The sequence below is a fragment of the Epinephelus moara genome, chromosome 2, assembly GCF_006386435.1.
Source record: "Epinephelus moara isolate mb chromosome 2, YSFRI_EMoa_1.0, whole genome shotgun sequence".
NCBI lineage: Eukaryota > Metazoa > Chordata > Actinopteri > Perciformes > Serranidae > Epinephelus > Epinephelus moara.
Genome location: NC_065507.1, coordinates 39922818 through 39940356, shown reverse-complemented (window position 1 = coordinate 39940356; position 17539 = coordinate 39922818). Strand labels below are relative to the sequence as shown.

Here is a 17539-nt window from a genome sequence, read left to right as displayed (position 1 = left end):
CAATCAAACTTTATTTGTATAGCACTTTTCATACATTAAAAATGCAGCACAAAGTGCTTCACAGAATAAAAACAAACAAAAATAATACATACATATTGAAAACCCGCCCCTCCCACCCCCACATATAAACACACACACACACACGACTAAAAGACTAAAAGGCAATATGATAACATAAAACAAGTATGAGATAAAGTAATGATAAAATGCATAAAAATGTAAGATTAGGAAAAATTAAAGATTTAAAGAGTAAAATAATATTAATAATAATAATAAATAAAGCTAAGCTAGTGAGCAGTATGAAGATCTCCTCCAGCCCGTTAGACATCTTGCCCACGTCTCTACTGACCTCCAGCCCGTTAGACATCTTGCCCACGTCTCTACTGAAAAAAGTTATTGGTTCCATTGGCTCTTCCCTGCTCTATATTATTAATTGCTCACTGGTCTCCGGCTGCTTCCCCTCCTATTTTAAACATGCGGTTGTCCAGCCGCTTCTTAAAAAGCCCAATCTGGACCCTTCATTATTTAGCAACTTTAGGCCCATTTCTAAATTGCCTTTTATTTCAATTTTGAAAAAGTTGCTGCTAACCAACTACTCCCTGCCCTAAATAAGCATTGTATTTATGACAAATTTCAATCTGGTTACCGTCAGAAGCATTGCACTGAGACAGCACTTCTTAGAGTGTCTAATGACATCATGATGGCCTCTGACACTGGTAAATGTACCATCCTAGTGCTGCTTGACCTTAGCGCAGCTGGACCATGTGTTTATAAAGGAAGGAAGAAGTCCCTTTAACATGAGAAAGCATTTACTGAAATATGGTATAAAATGTTATGTGATGACATGGACTGACAGACTTGTATTTTAACCTGTATTTTAAAAGAATCACAAATTCTCACCCATAGAAGAAGTATGGCAACAGGGCCCTAGCTATGTCCATTTAGTCATGAAGGACTAAATCTCTTCGCATTAAAGTTTGTTTGTTTTTGTTTTGTTTTTCAGTAAAATGAAGGTAAAATGGCATTATGACTTGACAATTCAGCCATGTTTGGTTTTTGCCATTTCTCCAGACCATGACTTTTCAAACAGACAAACACACAGAGCCATTAGTCTCTGGTCTATCTCACAAACAGCATGTGGTTTCTGTGTGATTTCTGACAGCATGCCTAAAGCGCCCCTTAAAGCATATGTTGTAGGCTTATGGCTGTTTGGGAATCAGTGTGTAAAACCCAATCACCCCAGTCACATGTATTCAGACAACTGTCTTCATGCAGGAAGCACAGCACTGACTGGCAACAGCATGAATGTGTGCTGAGCCTTAGGGCCAGCCTGCTCCATAAACACACATCATCTGCATAATCCACCCTGGATAAATTAGCTCCAAATTAGCCAGGAGGGTGTCTTTAAGTGTGTGTGTGTGTGTGTGTGTGTGTGTGTGTGTATGTGTGTGTGTAGGCATGTTTTGATGTCTTTGTAAAAACCAGATAAAATTTTTAATTGTCATGGGGACATTTTTGCATTGTGAGGACATTTTGGCCGGTCCTCACGACTTCAAAAGATTGTTCAGAGATTATGTCTTGGTTTTAAGTTTGAGATTAGAATTAGGTTCAGATTTGGGTTAGGGGCTAGGGAGTGAATTATGTAAATTAGGTTCTTCACATATATAGAAAGATAAACATATGGGGGTAACTAAACCCATTAAAGGGTTAGTTCAGTTAGTGCAGTTCAGGAGTTCTTGGAAGTAGCGTCGTATGAGGTACTCATATATAGTCAGTGTATTACCTTCAGTAAATGACAGTCTGCGTGCCACCAATTTGGAATAAATTGGCAGGAGTCCCACCAGGGAAGCTAAGCATTACATTGTTGTAGACTGTGGCTGATATCAAAATGTATTTTACAACACTGGATTTTAATAGCTGCACTTACATGGATAATATTTCTTCAACCTGATTGAAATTATTCTGATTAGAGATTCCAACTTAACTGTTTACATGAACTCTAAATATAATAATGCAATATGATGTATATACCCCAATGCATTTCATCAGAATATAACTTTTTTTTTACCTGCTCAAATTGGTTTCCCCTGCTGTGAAGTATGGAATCTGCCTGAAATATAACAGAATAATAATAATAAGAAAAGGCGTTCCCCCCCCCCACTTTTATTGAGAAAATTCAATTCATTAAATATATAAACTGTAGAAGGAGGAAAAGTGGTCCTGCCTGATAAAACAATTTAGTACTAACTAACGTAAGTGTAACCTGGGTTATGTTCTGTAGCTACACACAGTTTACAATTTACTTATGTTCACTAAACATCTCATATGCATACTACTACTACTGGTAGACACAGATAATTGTTATGTCCAGGAGCAACCCATTCTCATTCCATAGCTGTCAAATACTCATGTTTGGTCATTGATTTCCATGTCAGACACCGACAAAAACAGGCATCATTTTGTGGTGTATGATGCACTGTCGGAGAGTGTCAGTTCACAACGCCATGGGACGGCGTCAGTTTGAAATGCCACTGGACAAAAATGTAATATAAGGAGCTGGAAAGTCCATAGAGAGCCAACGAACACTGGACTTTCACCCAGGAACCCGGTGTTTGCTTCCTGTATGAATGTAAAGCCAAGCCATGAAGTTTAATTTCTAAACTTAACCACGTGCTTTTGTTGCACAAGGAAGTAAACAAGAATACGAGGTGTTTTACTGATGTCGTAAGTTTAATTTGAAAAAGACTGTACACATCTAACGAGCAGAAATTGTACATGTCCTGTGAAAACAGAAGTGTATTTTGACAAGAAGCAATGTATGTACTGTAACAGGCAAAACTGACATGATGTCCCAGCACATCAACAACAGATGCATCCAGGATACACAGCGTGTTATTTGTAGACTTGAAAGTTCACAGACCAAGCGGTGATCTGAGATGAGCTGGGAGTAATAATGTGTGGCGAGAGACTCCATGTTGCAGCCCGCAACAACAACAGTATATAAAGCTCCTGTCTCAAGCTCACTTACATTTATCAATCAGAGCACTCACATAAGAATGTAGCAGCAGCAGAGCACTAAATATCTTTTACATTCATGAATGATTCTTTGTTGTAGTCACCATAGAGAGGCTTTTATAAACAGCATTACATTGCTGGGGACGAGTGTTGACATCAAAACAAATTTTAGCCACTTTAAAGAGGCCCACCTAAAAAAAATCAATATCAGTATAAGTGGACGTTATATTTAGGAATTTTTCACTGCTTTACCTTGCTGTCAGACAGCCCTTTTCTTTGGCACTGCATTTTCTCAACTGTAAAACTTCCTTATTATTGCACAGCTGCTGCGCACTGTATAACAGCTCAGTTGTTTGGGTCGAACTGTCAGTGGTTTATGGAAGAGACGACAAAAACAAGTCAAAATGAGGGATTATGACAGCGACAACGAAATGCCGTTAACTGTGGAGACAAGAAGGTACATTTATGAACCCGAGTATACAGAACTATCTACTAAAGAGCCAAAAATAGAGAGGAGCAAGTTCTGTGGAAACTGGAAGCCAAGACAGAGCACAGGTTATCTGGTGGTGCAGATGTGTAAACTGTAAATGATGCAGATGGACCATCCCATGAGTAGGACTTAGTTGCAACACAACTTCAGGATCTTCCTAAAATCAGAGGATGCCAGCCCTTCAGATACAGTCTGCATCACCAACCATCCACAATTCCCTGCCTTATTGAAGGCTGGTAAATCTTCCAAAGATAAATTGGAAAGAAACGTCCCAGACCAAAGGGGCCTAATGATGAATTGTCTTCAAAGTAATGTAAGATTTTGGCTCTCAGTACGTGCTATTGTATAATAACTGATTATTAGACAACCAAAGCTGCATGGGCTATGTTTACCTTAGCCATTTGTAGAGGTAAACTAAGCTGGAATAACAGAGAGAGGAAAGTCAATGTCCAAATTGAATGCAACTAGCCACAGGTGTGAAGTTCAATGTCAATATATGGAATACAGTGAAATGTATGTTGTCAGCAAGTTTTTACTTTGTTTAAACAGCCTGGCAAAGCACAAGCACGCACCTTGTTTGAAATACTGGTATTTACAAAAGTAAAGTTTCTTTTACGTCCGGTCTCACAACAGCACTTTCTCATCCAAACAGCTTAACTGTGGAGTAGCACAGTGCACGGAAGTGGCGGCGCAGTAATGCAGAAGTTTCAAGGTTGAGAAAATGTAGTGCCAAAGAAAAGGACGGTCGGACAGCAAGGTGAAGCAGTGAAAAAAACTGATACTGACTTTTTTAAGTGGGCCTCTTTTAAAGTTGCTAAAATTTGTTTTGATGTCAACACTCGTCCCCAGCAATGTAATGCTGTTTATAAAAGCCTCTCTATGGTGACTACAACAAAGAATCATTCATGAATGTAAAAGATATTTAGTGCTCTGCTGCTGCTACATTCTTATGTGAGTGCTCTGATTGATAAATGTAAGTGAGCTTGAGACAGGAGCTTTATATACTGTTGTTGTTGCGGGCTGCAATATAGTCTCTCGCCACACATTATTACTCCCAACTCATCTCAGATCACCGCTTGGTCTGTGAACTTTCAAGTCTACAAATAACACGCTGTGTATCCTGGATGCATCTGTTGATGATGTTCTGGGACATCATGTCAGTTTTGCCTGTTACAGTACATACATTGTATCTTGTCAAAATACACTTCTGTTTTCACAAGACATGTACAATTTCTGCTCGTTAGATGCGTACAGTCTTTTTTCAAATTAAACTTACGACATCAGTAAAACACCTCGTATTCTTGTTTACTTCCTTGTGCAACAAAAGCACATGGTTAGGTTTAGAAAATAAACTTCATGGCTTGGCTTTACATTCATACAGGAAGCAAACACCGGGTTCCTGGGTGAAAGTCCAGTGTTCATTGGCTCTCTACGGACTTTCCAGCTTCTTATATTATGTTTTTGTCCAGTGGCATTTCAAACTGACGCCGTCCCATGGCGTTGTGAACTGACACCCTCCGACAGTGCATCATACACCACAAAATGATGCCTGTTTTTGTCGGTGTCTGACATGGAAATCAATGACCAAACATGAGTATTTGACAGCTATGGAATGAGAATGGGTTGCTCCTGGACATAACAATTATCTGTGTCTACCAGTAGCAGTAGTATGCCTATGAGATGTTTAGTGAACATAAGTAAATTGTAAACTGTGTGTAGCTACAGAACATAACCCAGGTTACACTTACGTTACTTAGTACTAAATTGTTTTATCAGGCAGGACCACTTTTCCTCCGGGTCCATGTCATTGGTCCGACAGCCCATTGGTCCGACATCCCATTAGTCCGACGGTCCGCGGTGCTGAACGGCTCCTGGCGGGCGTATTTCTGCCTTGATGGTGCGCCGCGACCAGCTCTGGGTCAGCTGGGAAAGGCTTGAGGCGAAGCAGGCTCAAAGCTTATGTGTTTGTCACTTTCTTTTTCATTTTAACCCACACCATGATCTTTTCCTAACCCTAACCAAGTGGTTTTTGTGCCTAAACCTAACCAGACCTTAACCACAGGGCATCATGATGATTTCGGAACAACGGGACTTCGGAACAATGAGTTTAATATGGTCGGACCAATGGGCTGTCGGACCAATGGGCAGTTCCCTTTCCTCCTTCTACAGTTTATATATTTAATGAATTGAATTTTATAAATAAAAATAAAAGTGCCTTTACTGCCTTTTCTTATTATTATTATTCTGTTATATTTCAGACAGATTCCATACTTCACAGCAGGGGAAACCAATCTGAGCAGGTAAAAAAAAAAAAGTTATTTTCTGATGAAATGCATTGGGGCAAATACATCATATTGGATCATTATATTTAGAGTTCATGTAAACAGTTCGGTTGGAATCTCTAATCAGAATAATTTCAATCAGGTTGAAGAAATATTATCCATGTAAGTGCAGCTATTAAAAGCCTTCCAGGAATAGGAGGCAATATGCTATTTAAGCTGGAAGGCTTTCATTGTGAAACATCTCAGAAGGAAGTCTTGATTATACTGACAGTTGTTTAACAGCAGTAAAAACAAACAAACCAGCAGAGTAGAACAAATTGGATTTAATTCGTAAACACTATTTCTGTTTAACAGCAAAGAGTGTTGAGTGTGATATGACTCTGTTGTTGGATACAAATATAAAATATTAGGTATTAAACATGGAGGAAGTGTGAAGGAAGTTTGCATCAAGAACTAATAGCATTAATAATAAACAAAACAAGAGTTGATCAGAAAAGAGGATAATGCTTTACTAAAATATAAAAATATACCTTTGAACAGGGACATTTTTTAAATGGTTTTATTGGTGAAGAGGCACACAAACAAAAGTAGCAACATGTTATATGTAGTAGGAGATGGAGACGGGGGACAATAATCATAATAATAATATGCAAACCAGTTTCTACTGAGGGTGGTTATGTAGGGCCAGCAAATCAAATAACAGTTGTAAAGTTGAAGCTGGCACCTCTGGTCACCTTCAAGCCCTGTGGAGGTACAATGGCTTTGACAGGGGTCAGCTGGGCTGGGCTTGTAAGTCATTCATTTGTTTTCTTCTCCAGGCTCTTAAGCATGGTTTATACTCGACAGAGCGTCCCCCGCAAGAGGTACTCGTCCCAGAATATGACGTAATCACTGGTTACGCATCAAGCACAATGGCTCCAAAATGGAATTTTTGTAACTAGGTGCCCACTTTGCCAACTGCGCTTTTCGGTTCAACCAAGGAGCTCAACAATGGAGACTGGCCGAGCAACTTTGCCTGTAAAGACATCTCTACAACTCCTCATTGACAGACCAAACACAGGGACAGTCAAATGGCCTTAAATTACTAGAAAGAAATAGCCACCACACTGGGGACAAAAGAGGTGTTTTTGCCACAGGGTGTCGGAGAACATGAGAGATGCCGAGTTTCATTCATACATCTGTGGCAACACGTCACAATTAAAACATCTGACGCCACAAATAGAAAGTTCACACAGATCTGAACACGCAACTCCAGGGGACAGTCCCAGGCCAAAGACCAGTTTTCTGTGACCCATCCACCACCCCAACTTGCCTCCTTATATGTGCTCGAGACTGCTGCCTTGTTTACTGCCATCAGCGCAATGGTCACATGATCGCCACCTTTCAAAATACATTGGATATGTATGAATTTGGGTGCATTACGTTTTGTAGGAAAACATGAAAAATTTGTGAGGACAGCCTGAATATATATACGTTCGGTTATTTGTAGCACCACACTGTTGAAACACAGAGCGCACTGGGGGCAGAGATGGAGAAGCAGAACATTAGGTGCATTGAAAGTGAAACTTAATCGTTCATTCTGCTGGGTCTAAAAGTTTGCTTTTACTTGCAGCAGCTGCTCCTCTCTGATCTGATCAGCTCTGAACGGCTGAGGAAAACAAACTCATGGAGAATTCCACCTGTTCTGCATTCACTGTCCTGCAAAAACCTCCAAAATCAGAGAGAGGACACAGACTGATACAAACTTCCTCCACTTCCTCAGCTACTGCCACGTATACAGTCTCATTCTGTGGAAAATTTAAAATAATTTCAATTTTAAGCTAAGCAACAGTAATATTTACTCTCCAGAAAAGCAATGTTTGGCCATACATCAGTCAGGCACCCTACCTGTCTGGTATCGTTTTTCCTTGTTTACTTCTTGCTTATTCACAGAAAGTTTTGTTTGTGCGCTGCCTGGCATTTTGGAGCATACTGCAATGAACAACATGTTCACCATAAAGGCCTCTGTTCATGCTTGTAGCTCACGCACCATCTACGGTGGCCTGCGCCACAGTAGCCCCTTTTACACTGCCAGATTTTCTGCGCATGTTGGGCCGTTTAGCCGGCAAGCTGCGAGCATTTAGACACACAGAGCCGGACTGGCGAGTTGATCCGAGGTGCCCAATTTTCCGACTCGTAGGGTAGTCATATTGGAGGAACCCTTTTAGTTTAAAAAGACCGAGGCGGCCTTCCGCAATGGGAGGGGCTGTTGAAGACTTGTGGGAGAAGCTGCTGATGAGGTCGCACGTGCGACCCACTGGCAGTGGTTAAACAGGAAACAGCTGATAGCAGGAATTAGCCAGCAGCTAGTAGCAAGAGGGAAACGCAAACCTGACAGACACTATAAAGGTGAGCAACTGGGGAGACAAGGAATTGCGCGCCCTCCTTGTCCTCACAAACGAAGAGGCCATTAACCGGCAGATGACGGGGACGGTGAAGATGGGGCCGACTTAAGAGTGAACTGCAGAAGGACTGACCAGCCACGGGTTCCCTCCCATGTCACTGTTTATGTCACATACTGAGCTACACATTTTGTTACTTGCTCACGCCCCACATTGCCCCGAAAAAGGCGCATTCTGTATAAACAAAAGTAGGTAGGCGGCATTTTGCCGCACTCCCCTATTTTGTTTTTATACTGCCAATGCTGAAAGACGACTGATTGGGCTTTCCTGCAAATTTGCACAATTCCTGTTTAAAAAGAGCTTGTGTCTGACACCAGTATAAACAAAGCCTTAGGAGGGTGCTGGCTGGTTGAAGATACCTGTGGCCCCTTGCAGAGCCCTACCTCAATCAGTTGGGAGTGGGGCAGTTGTGTTGGGGCCAGGAGTGTTGTTAGAATCGAGTTTATTCAGTATCCTTGCCTCTGATTCAAAAATTACTTGTGCAGATAAGGAATTATGATGATATGCCTAAATTTTACAACAATGAAATTGCTAAATTATTTCCCATCATTTTAATGCCAGATTGTACCATTCTGCCAGCTTTATATGTAGAGGAATGATGTCTCTCTGTCGTAAAAGAAAAAAACAAAATGCAGGACTGTGTGTTACACAGCAGCAACATAAAGCTGTGTACTTGTAGGTGCCTTCTGTGTGTGTCTCGAATGATATCTGTTTGCATAACTGATTAGGCACTAATCAAAAGTGAAACATCAATTCCAGGCATGGTCCTCAGCAAACAAACAGGTAAGCAGAAAGAGAGAACAAAGAAAGGAGGGAGTGGGAAGTTTTATTAGCTGGATCTGCAGACGAAGTTGCTTGTAAGAGTGTGTGACCTTGGCGCTTCACTACCACACACATGCATAAACAGGCACTTGCTTCAACCTTCAGCTCTCATCAGAGGCGGACATGTCCTCCACCAAAAATGGACTGTGACAAATACAGAGAAAATTGGTTTGTATCAAGGACAGGAAAGCGACCAAAGAAAGCTGTAGAGGTTGCTCTCACCGATATCCCAGCAAAGGAATAGACGAGTAGTCCAAATGCAACTGACATCACTGCAGCACAACACACTGTCACGTCTAAGTTCTCCAGTCACTACAAAGCCTTGAAGCTGCACTTGGAATTATTCATGTGTGTGTCACAGTGTGTGTCTGCTAGGACATAACACTTAAGTCTCTCACACTCACTGCATGCTGCAGCACACAGAAGCCAACACACAAACAGAAATCCGTAATGAAACCCATGGAAAGCAATTTAAACTGACAGGTCTATAGCAAATATACCAAAGCAATACCAAGAGGGAGCATGAAGTGTAATCATTACTGTTGCTATCAGCGCTGCGTCTTCCACACACATCACATGCTACATTCAAGGAAGCATTAAATGAGCTATGAAAACAGGACAAGGCGGTGGAAGAAGTTGACTTTGAATCGGCCTGAATATAGAGATGCTGTAATAACACAGTGTTAAATGGAGCCAGAAACAGCAAGTAGAATAGAAGTGGAGAGACAGAATAAACACTCAGCCTTCACACAAACAAACACACACCGACACAAGCCACTTTATTTGACCTCCTCTGAATTGGGTCCCTGGCGAGGATTACGGGCAGTGCTTCAGAAAAAGATGAGCTCCTCGCTTTCTCAACAGTCAATTTTTAACCTCTATGGTGAGCCAACTATTCTAAATCCCTCAACATTGCTAGGGGGGGAAGGGGGGAGAAAAAAGGCTTTTCACCTTTCATGTCCAAGCACCAAGGTCATTGTGGTGCTATCAGGAAATCACAGGCAAAGTAAATGAGTGGGAAGAACAGGGGAAAAAAGGCTAAATCATTTCACAGGAGGAGCCACAGGGATTAAGAGAAAACTCTTAACAGGGTCTTTATAAAGGGTCCCAGACTGGTTGAGGCAGGAATGAAAGGATAGAGTATATTGTGTTACCAAGGCAGAGCCACTGTTTGGCTGATGATGACAGAGAAGAATTGTCAATGTCATTATAGAGGGACAGATACACTAAGCATTATGGTTGTGATTACAGCTTCATACTCAGGGTGCAGGCGTTGATCCCTTGCTCAGCCTCAGGGGACAAAGCTGTGCCATCAGTAACACATGGAGCTACCACTGTTGATGAGCAAGGGCAGTTGGAGGAGATATCACAGTTGGAGGAGGCTGAAATTTGACAAGCTGTCCTGGCCAACCCTAGTGGGCCATCAGCTGTGTGTGTGTGAGACAGCGAGAGTGTGTGAAGAATGACAGCAGCCTGCTGTGTTCCCTGGTGTGCTGTGGTCTGTGGCCTTGAAGGCAGCACAGTCCTGAGGCTGACGTATTTTAATCCTGTTTCCTCTGGCTTTTGCACACCATGGGACTCCTCCAGCATTACTCCATTTCTCAGTTCATTTCCATTCCAACCTTTTTCATTTTAATTAATGCAGTCGAAAGCGGGAGACATTACAGTATGAAGATTTTACAAAGGTCCTGGCCACAATGAGCTCACTGGCAAGTTTGCACAACAGTGACCTTGATAAATTGCAGGAAAACAGTACGTTTTTTTCTCAGCACTTTCTCTTCACAGCAAGAGGGTCTCAGGTTTGACCCCAACCCTGCCAGCTGTGACATTGTCTCTGGAGTTTGCATGCACATGCTGCGTTTGGCTTGGTTTGCACCCATTCCTGGTTGATTAATTTGGGGCACAAATGTCATAATCAACCCTTTGCTAAGAACGCAGACTGGCCAATCAAAGTGTAACATCAGCCAGCTCTGATAAGGGTTCGACAACAACATATTCTCATAGCATAGGTCATATGACATTGTAAAAAAAAAATGCATGCACAGCAGTTCATATAATATCCTAGGAATTTGAGTCCCACGAGGGACGTTACACCACTAAAAGACAGTTGTAATGTAATTAACCCAAAGTTATGAGGTTAAGTTTAAGCATGTAAAGTTATTGTGGTTAGGTTTAGGAAAAGAAACATGGTGAGGACGTTCCTTAAAATGACTCAAAGTTCACACGGATCCAAACACGCGACTCCAGGGTAAAGTCCCTGGCAAAAGTCAGTTCTTTTGTGATCCATCCATCACCCCAACCTACCTCCTTACAAGCATGGTAGGGCTGGGCGATATGACCTAAAATTTATATCACGGTATAAATCGAATCCCTTCACGGTGACGGTATATATTGCGGTATAAATTTAAGTGTAAAAGTTATAATAGAAGTGTTTCTGAATGGGTTTTGTAGTCCCTTAGCAAAGCTAAATTGATAAAAAAAAAAAAAACAACAACAACAAAAGCAAAGATATAATGTATTTTTTAGAGCATTTATTGTGCAGAATGCAGATCTCAAAACTCAAAATTAAAACCCAGTACTCTATGGTGCAAAATGTCCCCTGGGATCTATATCAAAAGGTAATTTCCTTCTTTTAGCAAAATCCTAAATGACTGAGTTGTGTTTTTTCCACCTGGACCTTTATGCTCTGCCATTTCTCCTCTAATCATCACGCTGTAACCTGTGACAGGCTGCTATGATACCACAACTATCACACATTCACATATGGAGTTTTTTGTGGAGCCCCTAGCGTCACATAGGTTTACATTACCAAAGGTTTATGACAAACTCTCTTGCCGAAAACCAACTCCCGTGTGCGCACGGCGAGAGAGGAGAGGGAGAGACGCTGTGCTGCTGCCAGAGGAGACACTGAATGAGTTCCCTCTGAGCGGTAAGTCGCTAAAAGAGTCTGAGAAGTCCGGGGCTGTTCATAAGACATTAACTCACTCACTCACAAGTTCTCCAGCAACACATGTTGCACGTGCTACGCTAAATCACGGACGTGAACCAGCTCCTCTTGCTCCGCTGTCTCTGTGCTCGCAGCCATTTTCACACTGAGGCAGGTGCGATGACGTCATCGACGATAGGACGGTAGAGCGCAAATCTCTACCGTGGGCCAAATTTATATCATTTCTACCGTCTACCGCATATACCGCGCAGCCCTAAAGCATGGTTTGGTAAATCAGTGCTCCTAGCTTGCAAGTTACAATAATCACAATCTGCACACCATTCCAGTCGCTGACGGTAATGCACCATAACTTTGTTTGCCCAGTGCTGTAAAACTGCCGGGCATTTCTTTTACTTGAAATTATTATTATTATTTTTTTTTACAGCATTTACATTTACATTTACGTTTCAGTACCTTAGTAAATTTTAGGTCAGAAAATTACTTTGATACATAAGTACAGTAACCATTAGATACTGTTGTAGTTGCTGTTAAGCCTGCTGTTTTCTGTTCCATAACACATCTGTCATCTTTTTTTATTGTCTGTGGTTTGCCTGTTCAGAGCATGATGGTTTATGCTAGTTATTGTCACTTGTGTGTTAATTTGTAGTTTGCACCATTAGTGAGTTTGCTATTCCTTTTCATGACCCCAGTTATTTTTACCCATTGAGTATTGAGTCTGTTGTTCATCAATTGATTGTCAATAAAGGTTGACAGTGGTTGGAACTGCACTGTGTCCTCTGTGAAGCAGAAGTTGTCAAAATACTTTAAGACTTTTCATCAAGTAATATTCTGATAGGTGACTTTAACTTCTACCAAAGTCTTTTCATTCATCACTAGTGTTGACGTATCATGGAGATGGGTCAATTAATATTTGACTGTTCTAGCCAATGAAGTGTTAATTCACTGCACAAGCACAACTGCAGCACAGGAGGAGCTGTAATATTTCTCATCAAATGATGTCTGACTGGGGAAGAAAAACACTGAATTACAAACCGTGCACTGGTAAAATTATCTAGTTTAATCACGTTACTAGATAATTTCACTTTACGTCACCTCACCTCACATGTAGTATCTCACTTCGCATTGAATGCATTAAATTCTGCCTGTTGGATTTCCTGACATTCCTGACATACTGCACATACCACCCTACCCAAGAACCACCACGTCTACCAAAGATTGCATATTGACGACAGGAGCATTCACTTCACCACCCACCTACACACATATTCACACACAATCAGTGACCAAGTCGCTCATTCTCTTGGCGCCATAATATCTTTGCCATATGAAAGTGAAATTATTTTTAGGTACGCACCTAGGAAAAAATACTGAGGTCCTGACCTCGGTGACCTCAGTGGTCGGGACGGCCATGGTATACATGATGATGTCTGCCCAAAATTTAGTTGTTTCTAAATTAACAACACTCAACATGTTCATGGTAATAATGGAAAATGCCATCCAGGTGCCCTCTGGAGCTTCTCCAAAGCACCTCCTGCTCTGCAGTGAGTTCAGTTTGATTATGTGTCCTGGTTAAACGTGAGTCACCTTCATGAGGACAAAAACCCAAACATAACAGCATAGTTAGTTTTCTGTGGTATTCCAGCTCTCTTGTAAGGCATGCTGTATCTCTACTAATCGTTCACCTTCTGAATGCCAAGGTATTCTTCCTGGTAATGACCTTTTTATGTCTTTAAAAGTGTAAATGAAAAGTTTAACTAACTAGCATGGGTATTAGTAACAATGGCATTAAATCAGTTAGAAATAAAGAGTGGCCAATATTTACCTGCATGAACATGTGTCATTATTAATACAAGATCTGGTCAAATACTTATATAATAATGACAATAATGATACAGTTGTACTTTCAAAACAGGAGGAAGTCTCTCTGTATCATATCAGAAGGAAGTATTGTCATATGTTGGCATCAGTACAACACACTGAACTGGCACAGCAGCCCACCTCCCACTTGTCCAAATAAACCATGAAATCAGACGTTTAGTGTGAATTGCTGATGACTAGCTTTGGAGTAGCTCTGGCATTACCAATTTTAAAGGTATGTAGAGGTGGTGAATGAGGAAATAATAGCTTAATGTCATCTTATCAAATCAATTTGGAGAGAAAGGGGGACTGCATTTCACTGACATTAGACTGTTATGTGTGGATTGCTATAAAGGGACTTTGTCCTTTAAGCAGAACTCGTCAGGCTGGATTGATGTGACAGCATTACGCATTCATCCTGAAGAACCCTGCTGAGATCTGACACCCACATGTGTTAGTGTGTGTGTGCGTGTGTGTTTGTGCGTGCGTGCGTGTGTGTGTGTGTGTGTGTGTGTGTGTGTGTGTTTTCATGCGCGTGTGCATGTGTGTGTGTGTGTTTAAGAAGAGGGATCAAACAATTTAAAAGAGAACTTACCTGGGAACTGGTAACTATAGCTTGGGGCAAAACCAGTGTAGCCTCTGCCGTATGTTGCTACAATGTTAGGATAACCTGCAGAAAAGGCAAGATATGAAACACTCATTTGTACTTAAACAGGTGCAGCATATCATTATGCTGACTGAACAGCATCATTACTACACAGGTGTGTCTTGGGATGGTCACAATAAAAGGCCACTCTAAAATGTGCAGTTTGATTATACAACACAATGCCACTGATGTGGCAAGTTTGGAGAGAGCATGTCCTTGGCATGCTGACTACAGGAATGTCCACCAGAGCTGTTGTCCGGGAGCTGAACATTTAACTCACTACCATAAGCTGTCTTCAATGTCGTTTCTGTGACTTTGGCAGTACATCCAACCAGTGTATGGCGTTGTGTGGGCAAGTTAAAGCCAACATTGTGAGCAGTGCCCCATGGTGGCAGTAGGGATATGGAATGGGCTCGTTTAAATTACAGACAACGAAAACCGAAGAGATAATGTGACAAGATCGTGAGACCAATTATCATGCCATTCATCCACCACCATGACCTCATGTTGCACCAGGTTAATGGTATAACCCATGCTGCAAGGATCTGTACACAATTCATGGAAGCTGAAAACATCTCAGTTCTTGCCTGGCCTGCATCCTCACCAGGCATGTCACCCAACAAACATGTTTGGGATGCTCTGGATCGGCGTATATGACAACAGGTTCCAGTTCCTGCCAATATCCAGCAACTTCGCACAGCCATTGAAGAGGAGTGGGCAAACATTCTAGAGGCCACAATCAACAACCTGATCAACTCTATGCGAAGGAGATGTGTTGCACTGTGTGAGGCAAATGGTGTCACACCAGATACTGAGTCATTCTTTGGGGTATTTGTGACCAAAAATGCTTTCCTGTAGTGCTGGTCATGTTAAATCTTAATAAAGCCCTGGGTGTTTTTAAGATAAAACTGTACATTTTAGAGTGGCCTTTTATTGTGACAAGACACTCTTGTGTAGTAACCATGCTGTTTAATCCACTGGTTCCCAGCTTGTGGGCCACAGTCCAAAAGTGGGTCGCAGATCCATTCTGAATGGACCGCAAGTGACTCACAAATGTCTCAACTTTGTAAAAACGCACACTCTTTATTTTTCAGGTACGATGAATTTTCGTCACAGAGCTTTTATTTCTTTTATTTTATTGAGTGACGTTTTCTGCTGTCGAGTGAGTGACATATGGACAGCAACTTGATAGACACAGCCAGCTCGCTCGACAATATGGCCAAATGGAATTATGACGCTGAATATATTAAACTGTGTGAACCTTTTACTAATGACTAAGAGGAAATCTGGACCCTTTATTCCTGACATCCACTGTCTTTTTTTTTTATATCAAAATTATTTTATTTTCACTTTCTCTTTTTTAAAGTATGAAATAGTGCCATTGTTATGCCTTTGAGTAATTTAATAAAGTCAATTATTCTTGTCATTTTTTCCTAGGTGAAAAATTGTCTTGCATATGTGAAAGATTTTACATAGAGTTCATTAAAGGTTAAATTAGAACTGATAATGAGCAAATAATACTGCTGCCTTCTGTTGAAAACTTTTGGGGGGTTTTTTTCCACAGGAAAAAAAAAGAAAAAGATTTACTTCCATATGGCTCGTCAACCTGGAAACAACAACATAGCACATTATAGTGTTTTATTTATGCATTTTTGCAATTCTGCTGCTTTGTTGTATCCAATGTTTTCCTTGTATCATATGCTCCGCAAAACTTAGAATGAAGTCAATACTTCTGCTACTACCTGCAGCTTGCTTACCTGGCATACTAAACAAAAATTACATTTTTGTCCAACTGTACATTTTTTGACGATGTATATCTCATATGGGTTTCTAGGTTTCTGTAATTGAAAATTGATAAATTAAAGGAGCTATATGTAAGAAATCTAAAGCAAATAGTCGTAAAATCATCCTAATATGTCACAGAGACTAAGGAATAATGTTCATATAACATACTGATCTCACCGACAACAATAGTACAGCCAGAATATTCGCATTTAAAAAAATATTTAACAGTCCGCAAATCATGTTTATGTTTTGAATTTGTGTTTTGGCCTGTTGCGCTACCCACCGCCGTCTACCAGTCACGCAGTCAGTAGAGTCTCAGCATCAGTTACAGTTACGACTGAGCTACAGCAGCACGGCAAGCAGCATTAGCAGTGTCCCAGTACATAGCATTAGCAGCCGGCTCCTCATGAGCTGTATCCAGGCAGCAGCGTTAGCAGCAGAGAAGCTGGACTTGCTCAAATGGTCCGCTGGAAAACCGAAGATCAAGAACGCGAGAGTGCAGTGCTACAGGATAGAGTGTGTACCATGAAGGCTGAGTCCTTACCACAGCAGCCCAGGTTCAGGTCCAGCTTGGACCTCTTCCTGCATGTCACTTTCTTTTAAGTCTTGCTAGATCTGTATGTATCCCCTGAACTCATGTTGGAGTGGCTGATTGACAGATGCAAAACCAATGTACTTACTCAGCATGCCCATACCCAGCATGAAGGCATCCATTGTGTATTGTAGGCCCCTGGCCCGACCTCGTGTCCCTGGAGGAAACATCACTTCCTTGGGCTGGGCCTTTTTGCATTCTACCTGTAGTGCATGGACAAAAATAGACTGATAATGCTGACAACAGACAACAACATGAAAATCCGTGCACAACAACGCTTGACAGTTTACTTATACTGTTTAGTGTCTGTGTCTTTCGCTCATGCCTACATCTTTCTATTTACTTAAAATGAAAAAAAAGAAAGAAAAACAAAGTACATGTCTGTCAAACTACGAGGATGAGCAGTGACTCTGCTCTCATGATTCAAAAAGGGAGAAAAATATTTTTTTGTGTGTAAGGGCTAGGGATGGGTCACGATTTTCGAATTTCGAATAGTCGTTTTATTTTTGAAAAATCGATTTTTTAATGCGACTATTACTATTCGCCGTCTTATTTCTCCCCCTATATTTGACATGCAATTCAGCTCCTAACCGTACGAGGGCAGTCTAGGATTGCTACAGCGGTGTGAGATGGGCTACCAGCTAGTTTGATGCTCTTCTACA

The 17539-nt window shown here is 41.2% G+C and overlaps 1 protein-coding gene across 4 annotated transcripts in view; it reads right to left on the bottom strand.

Annotated features, from left to right (window-relative positions):
* LOC126397419 (RNA-binding protein Musashi homolog 2-like) overlaps window positions 1–17539 on the bottom strand; it is a 499199-nt gene that overhangs the window by 75374 nt on the left and 406286 nt on the right. For all 4 annotated transcript variants that reach the window (XM_050056179.1, XM_050056199.1, XM_050056189.1 and 1 more), the window contains exons 9-10: window positions 16966–17080; window positions 14450–14524 (exon numbers count right to left, since the gene is read on the bottom strand). In XM_050056179.1, coding sequence (XP_049912136.1) covers window positions 14450–14524; window positions 16966–17080 — 190 coding nt within the window. The remainder of the gene's footprint in view (window positions 1–14449; window positions 14525–16965; window positions 17081–17539) is intronic.